Here is a 14,176-nt window from a genome sequence, read left to right as displayed (position 1 = left end):
TGAAATGCCATTTTTCCGATTAGCTAAAGTTAAAAATTCATTTATGGGTCAAGGTATACGCTTATATAATAGAATTCCTCACAATATTAAAGAGTTTAGTACTTCTAAATTTAAAACTTATATAAAAAATGTACTAGTTCAGAGAGCATACTACAGTATTCAGGAATATATAGACGATAAAGACCCATGGAGGGTTATCGCGTAAAAACCACAGGACAGTTCTTTGGCATATTATGATATATTATTATGTAGTTAGATATAAGTTACATATTATGTAATATTGACATGATTTAAAAGAGCAACTATGGAGTTTCTTGCCGATTCTTCTCCATAGATACTGCTTTCCGAATCGGTGGTAAATGTTAAAAATACTTATGTAATGACGATTCGAAAGTGCTACTAAATAGTAGTCTAATTGAATAAATGAATGTTTGAGTTTGAGTTTGAAATAATTTTGTATGGGCGGAAAGCGAGTTCTTTATCATTTAAAACACAGTTTTAACACAAAAACTTTATTAAACAACAGAATTATTGACCCAATGATTTATTTCAGTGGGTAAGGCCTTAAACCCTTTCACAGCCTCCTTAATATCTTCAATAGGCACAGCCAAAGTATATAATTTATATTCTTTTTGTACTCTACTAGTTGTTGTATCTGTGTTTATCGAATCTGTAGATCGAATTGGCATTATTATTTCTAATGATTGCAAATGTTCGAATGCTTTTAGAATCACTGGGCGAGGTACGGTTTGAGCTGACGAGTTTTCGTTCGCGAATTTTGTGTATCTGAAAATATTTGAGTTTTTAGAATATAATTACGATTAATTAGTAGCTTGTGAAGACAATTTATCTATACCAATAATAAAATAGAAATGTCTGTTTGTAATATTGAAATAAACGATTTTAAAAAATGCAATGTATGCACTGTTAACTGTAGATAATATACCATATAGAAATTTTTACAATTTTTGTCTGTCTGTCTGTTCCGGCTAATCTCAGGAACGGCAGGACGCAGCTAGTAATATTATAGATGACTAGCTGCGCTCCGCGGTTTCACCCGCGTGGTCCCGCTCCTGTTGGTCTTAGCGTGATGATATATAGCCTATAACCTTCCTCGATGATTGGGCTATCTAACACAGAAAGAATTTTTCAAATCGGACCAGTAGTTCCTGAGATTAGCGCGTTCAAACAAACAAACTCTTCAGCTTTATAATATTAGTATAGATTATAATTATAAAGTAAATTACTTACCTATGTAAAACCATTTCAAAATTCATCGGTTGACCGTCAAATATCTCCAAACCGTGCATCATGGCTATGACCAGAGACAATTCGAGTATAGACAACGATTGTAGAAGCTTGACTCTATGCTCTGGTGCCACTGTGTTGTCTATGGTCGATGTTATGTCTATGGGGTCTATGTAGGGCTTTTTAGGTGATAATTTGGATATTATTTGGTACTGAAAAATTTAATTTAAGCATTTAGTCATAAAATGTTCGTTGGTTAGAATCTGGTGATACTGCCATGGTCGGTATATGAAAAAATATTATTGTTAAATTATAATATACTAGCTTTCCATCCGCGGCTTCGCTTGATTTAAAATTTAACAAAATTTTATACTAATTAAAATTAATACTCTTTGAGAACCAATCTATCTATTTAAAAAATAACCCATCAAAATCTGTTGCGCAATTTTAAAGATCCAAGCATGCAGACCCACAGACGACGGAAAGCGACTTTTTTATACTATGTAGTGATTATTAAAGAGACTATACTTTACTACTTACTAAGAAATCCTACTAATATTATAAATGCGAAAGTTTGTGAGGATGTGTGTGTGTTTGATACTCTTTCACGCAATGACTACTGAACCGATTACAATGAAATTTAGCACACGTATAGAGAGTAACTTGGATTAACACATAGGATAGGTTTTGTCCCGGAAATCCCACGGGAACGGGAACTATGCGGGTTTTCCTTTGAAAAATCGAAGGGGAAGCCGTGGGCGGAAAGCTAGTATACTTATATATTTTGTTATTTTAACTAACTCATTTTTCTTTAAAACCATATCAAAAGAAACTTCTCAACAAATGTATAAGTTTTCTTATAAGTTGTTTAAAAACTATTCATGTTATTTAGGATTTTTTAATATGAATGAAGCGAAGAGGGCCCAAATACTTGTTAATATTTTACTTATATTTTTTACTAAAATAAAAATTCTACTTACCAGTACATTCCTAAAAATCTGCTCATTAACGGTATAATAACAAAACTTTTCCAATGCATCTATTATTCTTTCATCTTCCACCAGACTCTGGATATGATCATTCCAGTTTTCCAAAAAGCTGGAATCCAATTCCTGGAATTCTTTGGAATCCATTCCACATTTCTGGAATACTACTTCCGATAAAAGTTGGATTTGTGAATCTACCTCCATTTCTTCTGAACTTGCTGGAAATAAAATAATCTACAGGGTGTCCCACTGTTGGTATACTAAGCTCAAAGGAGGTTAAAGTTTTGCATACGCTGAGTACGTAAAAAATACTTAAAAAATTCCAGACGCATTTTTTTTTCAAATAGATGAAATCTTAAAACTCTGTGTGTACACCCATAGCAAGCAACCCGCCCATTTTTGCCACTAGCACGTGAGCTATCGTTTAAGATAATGTTTTCATAGACAAAATGCTCACATTAGAGAAGGGGTATATGACGGCTGCGCGAAGCTAGAGAAGAAAACATGGATTTTCAGGAAAAAAATATCAAAAAAATTGTAACGTAATTTTGTTGTTTGTGTATTTTTTACGTGATCAGTGTATGCAAAACTACAACTTCCTTCGCGCTTAGTATACCAATAGCGGGACACCCTGTATAGGTACTAATATTATAAAGCTGAATGTTTTGTTTGTTTGTTTGAACGAGCTTATCTCAGGAACTGGTCCGCTTTGAAAAATTCTTTCGGTGTTAGATAGCCCATTCATCGAGGAAGGCTATTGGCTATATATCATATGTTAGTGAACTTAGCAGATCATTTTTAGCAGATCAAAAAAAAAATGTGAGTTCTTATCGCGTGCAGTTGAGTTCTACAGTTCCTGATACTTTTTAGAAATACTCGCGTAAAATGAAACACTAGAAAAATTATTTATGTCATATTTCATCACGCCGTAGCACCATCCGTAGCATCATGCCGTAGCATCATGCCGTAGCATCACGCCGTAGCATCACGCCATAGTATCATGCCGTAGCATCATGCCGTAGCTTCATGCCGTAGCATCACGCCGTAGCATCATGCCGTAGCATCACGCCGTAGCATTACGCCGTAGCATCATGCCGTAGCATCATGCCGTAGCATCACGCCGTAGCATCATGCCGTAGCATCATGTCGTAGCATCACACCGTAGCATCACGCCGTAGCATCACACTGTAGCATCACGCCGTAACATATGCCGTAGTATTACGCCGTAGCATCACGCCGTAGCATCACACCGTAGCATCACGCCGTAGCATCACAGCGTAGCATCACGCCGTAACATATGCCGTAGCATCACGCCGTAGCATCACAGCGTAGCATCACGCCGTAGCATCACGTCGTAGCATCACGTCGTAGCATCACGTCGTAGCATTACGTCTTAGCATCACGTTAAGCCGGGTCCAGGTCGGGTTTTTTTCAAATGTCGTTTGTTAAGGTAAAAACGCCAGAACTATTTCTAAAAAGTATCAGGAACTGTAGAACTCAACTGCACGCGATAAGAACTTACATTTTTTTTTTTTGATCTGCTAAAAATAGGTGCAAAATGCAAATATGTATTAGTATTGAATTAACAGAAAACTTAACTTTAATATAATATGACCTATTGTATTGCAATATCTGTATAAGATTGCTAATATGTATGTATAAATGTATTGGTATGCAATAAATGATTTGAATTTGAATTTGAATTTGAAATGATCTGCTAATAACATATATATCATTACGCTAAGACCAACAGGAGCGGAGCAATGCGGGTGAAACCGCGAATCGAAACTAGTAAAGAATATTTGGAAAAAAACTTAAGAAAAATACTTCTTTGCTGATTTGAAAGAAAGTTTTTAAGTATGTATTATATTCAATGTTCACAGAAATGGATGAACGAATATTGACGAATTTAACTAATCATGTATAAATAGGTGAACCAATTTTGATAAGACACACTTCTATGTTATATAATATTTAATGTTCTTAATAATATGTTTATGATCATCCAATAAGAATAAACATACATACACTTATATTTATTCCTATATCAAAATTAAATATTTTAAATTATATGTATGTACTGGAAAAAAGCATATTTTTTAAATTATTTAAAATAACTTACCAGTCGATTTCCTTCCCTTCCTTTTCTTAGGTTTATCCCTTAAAATATGAACACTGAGACACTCTACAAATATTTGTTTAATATTATCCAACGGTTGTTTAGATTCGTTCGGAAAAATAAATATGTGACGGTGGGAAAATCTCGATTTTACACGCTTTTCCAGCATTTCCATTACGTCTAGACGATTTGTTATACCTGGAAAATGATCATTTAATAAGTATTAAAATCCGACAATTTATATCTACCCACATTAATATTATGTAAAAAGGTGATTAGAGATTACCAACACAACATTCTATCTTCAAACACGGCACACTAACGCACACACGATTAGACGTCACAGTGAGATGGCATGATTAAAATGTGGCTAATTAGCCACATTTCGATGTGCCGCTAGCGCTAATAACCAATCTAAAGCTTTTTACTTATAATATCATTGTTAAAATAGAGAAATTGTTGTTTAAATAATTAAAAAAAGACGTGTGGCACTCGGGGACTGCCGCGGTAAAGCTATTGCATGCTATGCCTTCAAGCCACACCTCCGTGCCCGTCGGAGTGGGGAGCGTGAGGTTTTTAAGTTACGGAATTTCTCGATTCGGTCCCCGCGCTCAAGGCCCGCGATAGAAGCTAGGCAATAGCTTAAAAGAAAGAAAATAAAAAGAGGGTAGTATGAAAACTGAATAGTTGAGTATAAGGGTCCTTTCCGGCAATAATGTGCGAGAATGTGTAGCAAGGAATGTGTTAGTAAAAACCTCATTCTTCATTAAGGGCCGATTTTTCAATGCTTGGATAAAACTTATCCGTCCAATAAAGTATTACACGATGGTAATAAAATGTCACGTAAACTGACAAATACGGGCAATTAATACGTTTTTAAAATGGTAGTTTTATACCTTATTCGACGATTAAGTTTTAACTAAGGATTGAAAAATCAGCCCTAAAGTTTTAATTTTGAAGCATATACAGGGTGTCCCAAAAAGTAGTGATGAACGGAAGCTGGGAGGTAGAGGACCTAGAGAGCTATCCGAATCACCCCCATGTATTTTTCGTATTTTCGGAGATATGACATTTTTTTCAATTTTTCATCTATCGCTGAGTACGATGAGATTTTTATTTATGGTGACGTGACTTATTGCGCTAGATGCTTGATTTTTTTTTGTGTGGTAAGCTGAAAGATAGGCCAATTCAGTATGGTAACATTTACTATCGTTAGATCTTCGAATGGAATAAAAAAAGAATTAAATGCCAAGAAAGATAAAATTACCCAGTATGTTCACAACTTCAAGGGCCCATAAAAAAATAAAATCACATAAAAAAAATTTTCCATTTGGCTTTTAAAAACTCGCTCTATCTATCAGGTAGCTACCCTAAAAATTTCATTTTATTATTCAGAAGGCTTCAATCGAAAAATTGAAATCTAAATGTGGTAAGTGCAAAATTTTTATTAACATGATGATCATTAAAACCAAATTAAAACCCATAAATAGGTGTTTAATTACCAGAAATTTTTAAAATAACCCCGCTGTTGCTCAATGCAAGTGCGACATCACCGTAAGTTGTCTTTTAAATGTCTGAATGCCCTTTTATCATTTTTAATGGTTTCTTCTGCTACTATGAATTTCCGGGTTATTTCGTCCAAATTGTAGCATTCTCTCAAGTAGCCGAGGTCTTTTTAGTATCCCCATTGAAACAAATCAATGGGGTTTAGGTCGAGGGACCGTGCAGGCCAGGCTTTAAGGCAGGCGTCACCAGCGCATGCGCAGGCTGCAACGACCAATCCATCTTTCAGGGTATCTTTGCCCTTTAGCCTGGCCTCGACGGTCCCCGGACATAAACCCTATTGATTTTTTTCCGTGGGGATACTACAAAGACGAGAGACTGCCACAATTTGAACGAAATAACCTGGAAATTCATAGTAGCAGAAGAAACCATTAAAAATGATAAAAGGGCATTCAGACATTTAAAAGACAACTTTTTACGGTGATGTCGCACTTGCACTGAGCAATAGCGGGGTCATTTTAAAAATTTCTGGTAATTAAACACCTTGTTATTGGTTTTAATTTGTTTTTATTAATCATCATGTTAATTCAATTTTTGCACTTACCTCATTTAGATTTCAATTTTTCGATTGAAGCCTTCTGAATAATAAAATGAAATTTTTAGGGTAGCTACCTGATAGATAGAGCAAGTTTTTAAAAGCCAAATGGAAAACTTTTTTTATGTGATTTTATTTTTTTACGGGCCCTTGAAGTGGAGAACATACTGGGTAATTTTATCTTTCTTGGCATTTTAATTCTTTTTTTTATTCCATTCAAAGATCTAACGATAGTAAATGTTACCATACTGAATTGGCCTATCTTTCAGCTTAGCACACAAAAAAAATCAAGCACCTTCCGCAATAATTGTCGTCACCATGAGTGAAAATATCACCGTACTCGGCGATAGGTGAAAAATTGAAAAAAACGTCATAACTCCGAAAATACGAAAAATCGCATAACATACATGGGGGTGATTCGGATAGCCCTTTAGGTCCTCTACCTCCCAGCTTCCGTTAATCACTACTTTTTGGGACACCCTGTATTGTGTGAAGGGATACTATTCGTTGTAGGCATAATAATAATATTAATATGTATCTATACATATAATAAAATCGTAGGAAAGTCAAAACTGTACATTGAATATTTTTTTAAAAGAATACATAATCCATGATCTATAATTGATATAGAAGCCAAAAACATAGTTTTTAGAATTTTTGTCTGTTTGTCTGTTTGTCTGTTTGTCTGTATGTTTGTCCAGGCTAATCTCGAAAAGTACTGCATAGATTGACTTCAAATTTTGCATGAATATTACTAACAGGTCGGGTGAGGCTTTTTTAAACATATTATCATGCTATCAGCTCCGGGGGAGGAGCTGTGAACCTTTTTTTTTCTTACGTATTCCGTGTATTACGACAGCGTACAATCTAAAGACTCATGTTTAAATGTTGGTTTCGGGTAAGCTATGCTATTATCTAGCTTTACACAATAAAAACTATGTCATTTACGTAATTTGGGCAGAGAATCAGTTTAATGAATTTATTAGTATACAAATTTGAAACAGCGCCATCTATGAGATTTCGTAAAAATCAAATCAATTTACATGTTAACACTACTGAACACAATGTTAAAAATTAATAATTTAAATATAATTATGTTATTTATTTATTTAACTCTTTAACCCATATCTTCCCTTCCCTATAAGGTGCGCATATAATTCGTGTGAATATACTACATTTTTAAAAGTGAGGGTAGATGTTTATTATTTTAAGTCAAACTAGACACCATTACAGTTAATCTAATATTGATTGTGTTCATTGGTTACATTTTTAAAAATCTTCGTGTTTTAAAAATGGGATAACGAGGCGGGACTCGAACCAGCATTCTTTAGTGGTCGAATTTTTTCTATTCTTTATAAATTTATTGTTTATGAATTTATATTTATAAACAATAATACAAAAAGGTTAGTTCGTTGATAATTATTATTCCTTCATCATTTACATGTTGTAAGTAAAAATATACTTTGACTGTTAATATGTACTTTTGTTCAGTATTTACCTGTATGATTATTGCTTGGTAATTAATATATTTTCATGTCGTATACCTAATTAAAAACATAAGTTTGATGTGAAACTAGCTGGATTTATTTTTACACACTCACAGTCTTATATTTTGTGTTAATGTTAAAATAGTATTAATAGTGTAAATCATAATATTTTTTCTCAATTAAAAATATTTCCTTTTTTCTGATGTTGGCATCGAATTAAACCGCGCTGTCGTTTCGTTCACAAAAAGTGATGTTATGAGGACCGAATATGTAGCCGCCTCAACTTACGGAAACGAGAGTAACCTGCGTTGTCTGTTAGTTATTGTATAGTCGAATTTAACGTTACATGGAAATTGGAATCTAAATATATGTATACTTATATACTTATATTAAATCTGTAGAAGTCAATTCTGTACATGAAATATATTTCCTAAATAACTATCACGAGGTGATTAGGGATCGACACTGACGCCAAAAATTTTTGTCCGTCTGTCTGTCTGTATAACCGTTATACAAACAAAAACTACTCGACGGATTTAAACGAAACTTGGTTCAATTATTTTTCATATTCGTGAGCAGAGCAGTAACTCCATTTTTAAGCTTTCGTCTCGTGTGCAACCTTAATGGTTAAAGCTACACAGAAATCAAGTATGAAAGAAATGTTCTCCATATTATATAAAAAATATCTCCCGACATCATAAATGTCTATCTTTTATGGTTGAGCTTAGGAGTTCAAAGCTTTCTGATTATATTTGTCTACTAGCTGTGCCCGCGACTTCGTCCGCGTGGAATAGTGACTATGGGACCTATGACCATGGGCTCAGGGTGGGGCAACAATATTTTTTTTTATTTTCATGCTTCCACTCCCACGTTCACTCCCAGGCCCACGCCAACGCCTACGCCCACTCCCCTTCACAATTGGTACCTACCAGATCAAAGCCAGGGTAAGCGCCCCACCCAGCCCCACCGTGGCTACGCCCATGCTGAATTACTACTTAACATACAATTATTGAGTAAATACGTACTACCATAAATAATTAAAAGAATTGTTATTAAAATTTCTTACTAAACTGAGCTAAAAAACTTACGTACCAACTTATTAAAGAAAATCAAGAAATGAAATGCCTAACCTATACCAAATAGTTACTACATAATATTGTAATTAAAAATTATGATTAGTAGATATATAATATCGAAAATCAAAAAAGAAATGCCTAACTAATTCTACGTAAAATTTCTTTTAAATTATGTCATATTATTTTTTAGGAACCAGGGGGGGAGAGGAGCAAATTCAATTTCCTTCCTTTCTTAAATGGATGTTTTTAATAATGTATGGTGTAGCCCGTGTAGCCACTGATCAGCTTAATCGATACTCAATTTTTATCAAATCCAGCAACAAATCCAAATTAGATGTTTCCTGTCTCACGCACGTAACTAAAGGCTGAAGAGAGAGAGAGAGGGAGCACGTAACTAAACCGTTTAGACGAAGAAAAGTGTATAGAAAAAGGAATAAATAATTTCATAAACTTCCCGACGATCTTTAAAAATAAATTATTATATCATTTTTTTCATTCCCACTTTTACCCCTATGTAGGTATAATAAGTGGATGAACCGATTTTGATACAATTTATCTAAGAACCAGCGTCGGAAAATATGCTGCCTAACAAAAAAAAAGCCGCATCTAATTCGGTTTACCTGTTAGCCAGCTACGGTGCCATAGACAGACACACACACACACAGAAATACATAGCAGTCAAACACATAACACCCGTCTTTTTGCGTCGGGGGTTAAAAATATAATACGACATAATTTAAACGACATTTTATGTGGAAAATTTACCTATTAGAAGTAACCATAATGTTAATTTGACCCCCCCCCCCCTACTACCTCAGCTTACCCCCAAACCCTTGGGGAATTTTGATATGATCACCTGGACATGTAAAGGAATAACTGTAGCGTACATATAACAGATAAATTACGTTTTATCGTACACTGTACAGTGTACAATAGAATGCCTTAGCAAATGTTCGCCGTGATTACTTAAATGGCCATAACTTTTTTATTTATGAACCGATTGATATAAAATAAACACTAAATGTTAAATGAAGATTACCACAATACATTAGTGAAAACCGCATCTAAATCGGATGAGCCGTTTCTGAGATTAGCGTGCACAAACATACAGACAAACAGACAAAAAAATTTTTAACTACAGTTTTGGGTTCAAGATCGATTTAATAATAACACCTGCTAATTTTTTTCTACATATTTTCATTGTACAGACATCGCTTTTCCACAATTTTATTATATGATGATGATTGATGATTATAACACCCTCAGTCCGTTTTAACTTAATTTTTATTCACTCGCATCAGTGCTACCTAAAAAATCTTCATATCGAAATTCGAGCAAAGCTAAGAAAATGAGAAATAAGAGTTCTCAAGGATCGTTAGAGGTAAGAGGCTTACTATTGACCGAAAACAACATGTGTTATGCCGAGAACCTGAAACCGCTTCACAACGAGAATTGCCTATGAGACCGAAACCTTCACTGAGAGGGTATAACGTCTCACAGCTGATCGCAAATGGCATATTTTATCTCGATAATCTGAAACTTTTACTCAATATGAAGACCGTTTGACAAATGATAGGGTGCACCATAATATTATTCGATCTCTTGAAGATGAACATGAGCATAAGCAATGACTAGAGTAGGGACGCGAATATTACCATTATTTGAGACAAGATTATTTGAGACAAGTACGTTTAATAAGTTTGTTTAATGAAAGATTAAGAATTGAAACTATTTGGTCTCTCGAAACGGACGAATAGCGAGAGGCCCGTCTTACTGTAGACAGATTTCGACAGTCTTAATGACTTAGAGGTAAACATAGAAGATCAATCTACGAGTTCGGTGGTGTGGTCCGACAAATATAAAAGTGGGTTTGCTTATAACCTCACAATTGATTACAGATCATCTTCTGTATAGGCGATATTAACGTAGTATGTTCTTTTTGTAATGCTTTAGGAGGTCTGCTCTTTTTAAAAGAGGAGTAAGGAGTCGGCTTTCGTTTGAAGATATACCAGAACCTTTGAAATCACTACTTTTAGAGGAACATGTGCAATCTAAACAGTTCTTAGACAATATTCGCTCTTATAGTAGTGCGTTTTAAATGATCCTTTGGTGCTCAACAATTATCAGAGGATCCTTTCATGCTTACTTTTAAGATACAAGGTCAAGTTTATCATTCGATAGGATCCCTTTTGCCTGAAGGCCAACCTAAGTTTCTTCAAATATATTTTGTATTCGACTATTCGTTTAAAATATTACAATTTTTCCTACAGTAGGGCGACGAATGTATTTTCGCATAGTAACGGAGGGGAACTCACGGGGGATCGAGTGACGCGGGCCACGTACCACAAACATGCTTAGTTTGTTGTACCGAGCGCGAAAGAAAGTCATCGTGTTTTAGTAAAATTACTATGTAAACTATAACGTAATTTAATACTTAGGTACATATTATATAATGATGCGCTCAAACTGTTAATCTACATTTAATTTAGATTATTATTTGAATTAATTAGTAATGTAGAATTTAAATCAAATTCACTCATGTTTTCCTCAGATTTTCGATGTCCTCCGATTTTAAGATTTTCTTATCAGAGTATTCAATTTTAATGTAGTTAATTTTTATAAGAGACAATTAAGAACATTCAAAAATAAAGTGTCACGTATTTTTTTTAAACGACGAATGACGAAAACGACGTAATCGCGGACGAAGTCGCGGGCAACAGCTAGTAATCAATAAATCGAGTTTTAAATATTTAATTTCTAAATAATTATGTTATAAATAAATGTTCAAGTTTGAGTTGTGTTAATAGTAAATCAAGTTTGAGTTGCGTTAATGGTAGAAAACAGAAATAGAATTAAAACTCACCCAAAACACACATAGGCGCCTGTTTATTATGAGTAATATCGAATAAATTATACAACAACGTCTGAGTTTTTCCAGTATGACAGAACATATCAAATTCCTCCAGTATAAATATCATGGATCGACATTTCCTATCGACTCCGGAGATTAAACAACTCAAAAGAAAGCTGAGGTTCTCCGCGAATGTACCGAATACTCTGTCGCCTACTGCGTTTTCTAGTTTCATCTGAAATATTAAGTTTAATAGCAAATCTATACTAATATTATAAAGCTGAAGAGTTTGTTTGTTTGAATGCGCAAATCTCAGGAACTATTGGTCCGAATTGAAAAATTCTGTTGGTGTTAAATAGCCCATTTATCGAGGAAGGCTATAATATCACGCTATGACCAACAGAAGCGGAGCCACGAGGGTGAAACCACGGAGCGCAACTTGTAATTGAATAAAATTAATAAACAGAAATACATAATTTTTAAGCAGTTAAAAATTACTGCCTTCCAAGCCAGAGGTTGTGGGTTCCCACCCGGGGCAAATATTTGTGTGATGAACATAGATGTGTGCTGTGTCTGGGTGTAAATTATCTATATATATTTAAATTATACATGTATGTTTATCAGCCATCTAGTTTCCATAACACAATCGAAAGCTTAGTATGTGATCAGATCGTGCCATGTGTGGAAATTGTCCTGAAATATTTATTTATTTTATCCAAAAAGCTTTAAGTTTATACGAACCTGTGCTGTTATAGACTTGAGAGCCACTTTATCATCCTGGTGCAGTAAACCATTCAATTTGACAATAATAACATCATGCTCCATGTCAACCTCATTTGAAACTTGGTGAAGTACTGTGTTTATAAGCTGAAATAAAAAAATATAATCTCATATAATTAAAACGTATCAAATGTGTTGGTAAGTGACTCGAGAATGGCTGCACCAATTTCGTTAATACTTTTTATAATACATATTCTTTGAAGTATGGGGATGATTCATATGGAGAGAACGTTAACATTTACCGCAGGCGAAACCGGGGCCGACCGCTTGTCATCAATATAGGTTATTCATGTAAAAACTTATTATTAAAAAAAAAATTTAGAATATGTAATACTTAGTGAGAAATAACCATAATTAATATGTGCAGTGTGGAATATTTAAAATTTAAAAAAATTACAAATTATGGATAATGAATATATGAGGGTAACCTTAACACAATATAGATATTATGCACTGATGAACAGCATTACATGTAGTAAAGTAGCACAGATTTATACAAAATAATACAATTAACTGTTTATGTTTCAAATAGATTAACAATCTCTTAGGGGGTACCTATAAGGCCTAAGAGTATTAATGGTTTAATGCTCTAAGTAGGTATATGATGTTTTTCACAATGAATAATGATAAATTTAACATATTTGTTAATCAAATAGAATTCTATGAATTTTAGTGGCCAAAATTTTCTGATACCTCAAACAGTATAGGTATTTCTGCGAAAAAATAAAGTTATACTATAAATGTAATGTTACCGTTGTTTTACCACATCCCCTAGGTCCTAGTATCAACGCGGAGTGCGATTCTCCTTGTACAATAGATTTCATCATCAAATCGTATACATGTTTAGTTTCGTTCTCGTTTCCTCTGAATTTTACATAATCTTCCAATATCTTCACTTTCAAGTACTTTCTTATGAGTTTTATTTGCCTCTCAGTTGATAGATTTAACATATTGAATAGCTATAAACTTAATATAAGTGATTTATTTATAATATTGTACAAGATAAGAATTCGCGCCAAAACAAACTGTAAAACAACAGCTGACGATGACAGTTGACACTGATTTGCCTTTTCGACATTGACAGTTGACAATTCCATGATAATTTAAAAACTCGCTGAGTTAAATTTTACTTGTTTGATAAGATTAAAAACAATTTAAATAATATATTTTATATTCGAAAAATGTCGCCCCAAATACTATACTGACTTAATTAGTGGTCGTAAATTGTTAGCATATTACGATCAGTTTATAATTTGAAAAAGAATCGAACATGTCATGTACTAAAGCAATTAAAAGTTACAAATAAATAAATGTAAAAGCAAAACTAAAATAAAACACATTTCAATTAGGTAACAATCACGTACATTATACAATCTGTCTATAATTATCTTAAGAGGGTTTATTTTTAAACTGCGCATGTGTTGACACTCCCCAGTGCGCATTGCATGAGGCGGCCCGCTAATCAATATTTTACCGAACATACAAGGGCATTTCATCGAGAGATGCAATTCACATGTCCCAAAGATGCTTA

At 33.9% G+C, this 14,176-nt stretch overlaps 1 protein-coding gene across 1 annotated transcript; it reads right to left on the bottom strand.

The window, feature by feature from the left end:
* Positions 1–496: 496 nt before the first annotated feature.
* Orc4 (origin recognition complex subunit 4) lies at positions 497–13,665 on the bottom strand. The gene is made up of 7 exons (XM_090117583.1): positions 13,398–13,665; positions 12,607–12,732; positions 11,878–12,100; positions 4,357–4,551; positions 2,229–2,452; positions 1,252–1,460; positions 497–786 (listed from the first exon to the last, which is right to left on the bottom strand). The coding sequence occupies exons 1-7, from the start codon at positions 13,593–13,595 to the stop codon at positions 516–518; spliced, it is 1,446 nt and encodes a 481-aa protein (XP_089973709.1). The 5' UTR covers positions 13,596–13,665; the 3' UTR covers positions 497–515.
* Positions 13,666–14,176: the final 511 nt, after the last annotated feature.

The sequence above is a fragment of the Colias eurytheme genome, chromosome 28, assembly GCF_061535395.1.
Source record: "Colias eurytheme isolate Ceu_HAF_F1 chromosome 28, ilColEury1 Martin Lab GWU primary, whole genome shotgun sequence".
Lineage (NCBI taxonomy): Eukaryota > Metazoa > Arthropoda > Insecta > Lepidoptera > Pieridae > Colias > Colias eurytheme.
Note: the sequence above shows the minus strand (reverse complement) of the source record. Positions and strands in the feature narration are given on the sequence as shown.

Excerpts from the sequence above, each read along its gene's own strand:
- Orc4 (XM_090117583.1), bottom strand. The coding sequence starts at position 13,595 with ATGTTAAATCTATCAACTGAGAGGCAAATAAAACTCATAAGAAAGTAC. Across the intron at positions 12,733-13,397 it reads GGGGATGTGGTAAAACAACG|CTTATAAACACAGTACTTCA; the intron begins GTAACATTACAT and ends TTTTTATTTCAG. Across the intron at positions 787-1,251 it reads TTTGAAATGGTTTTACATAG|ATACACAAAATTCGCGAACG; the intron begins GTAAGTAATTTA and ends AAATATTTTCAG.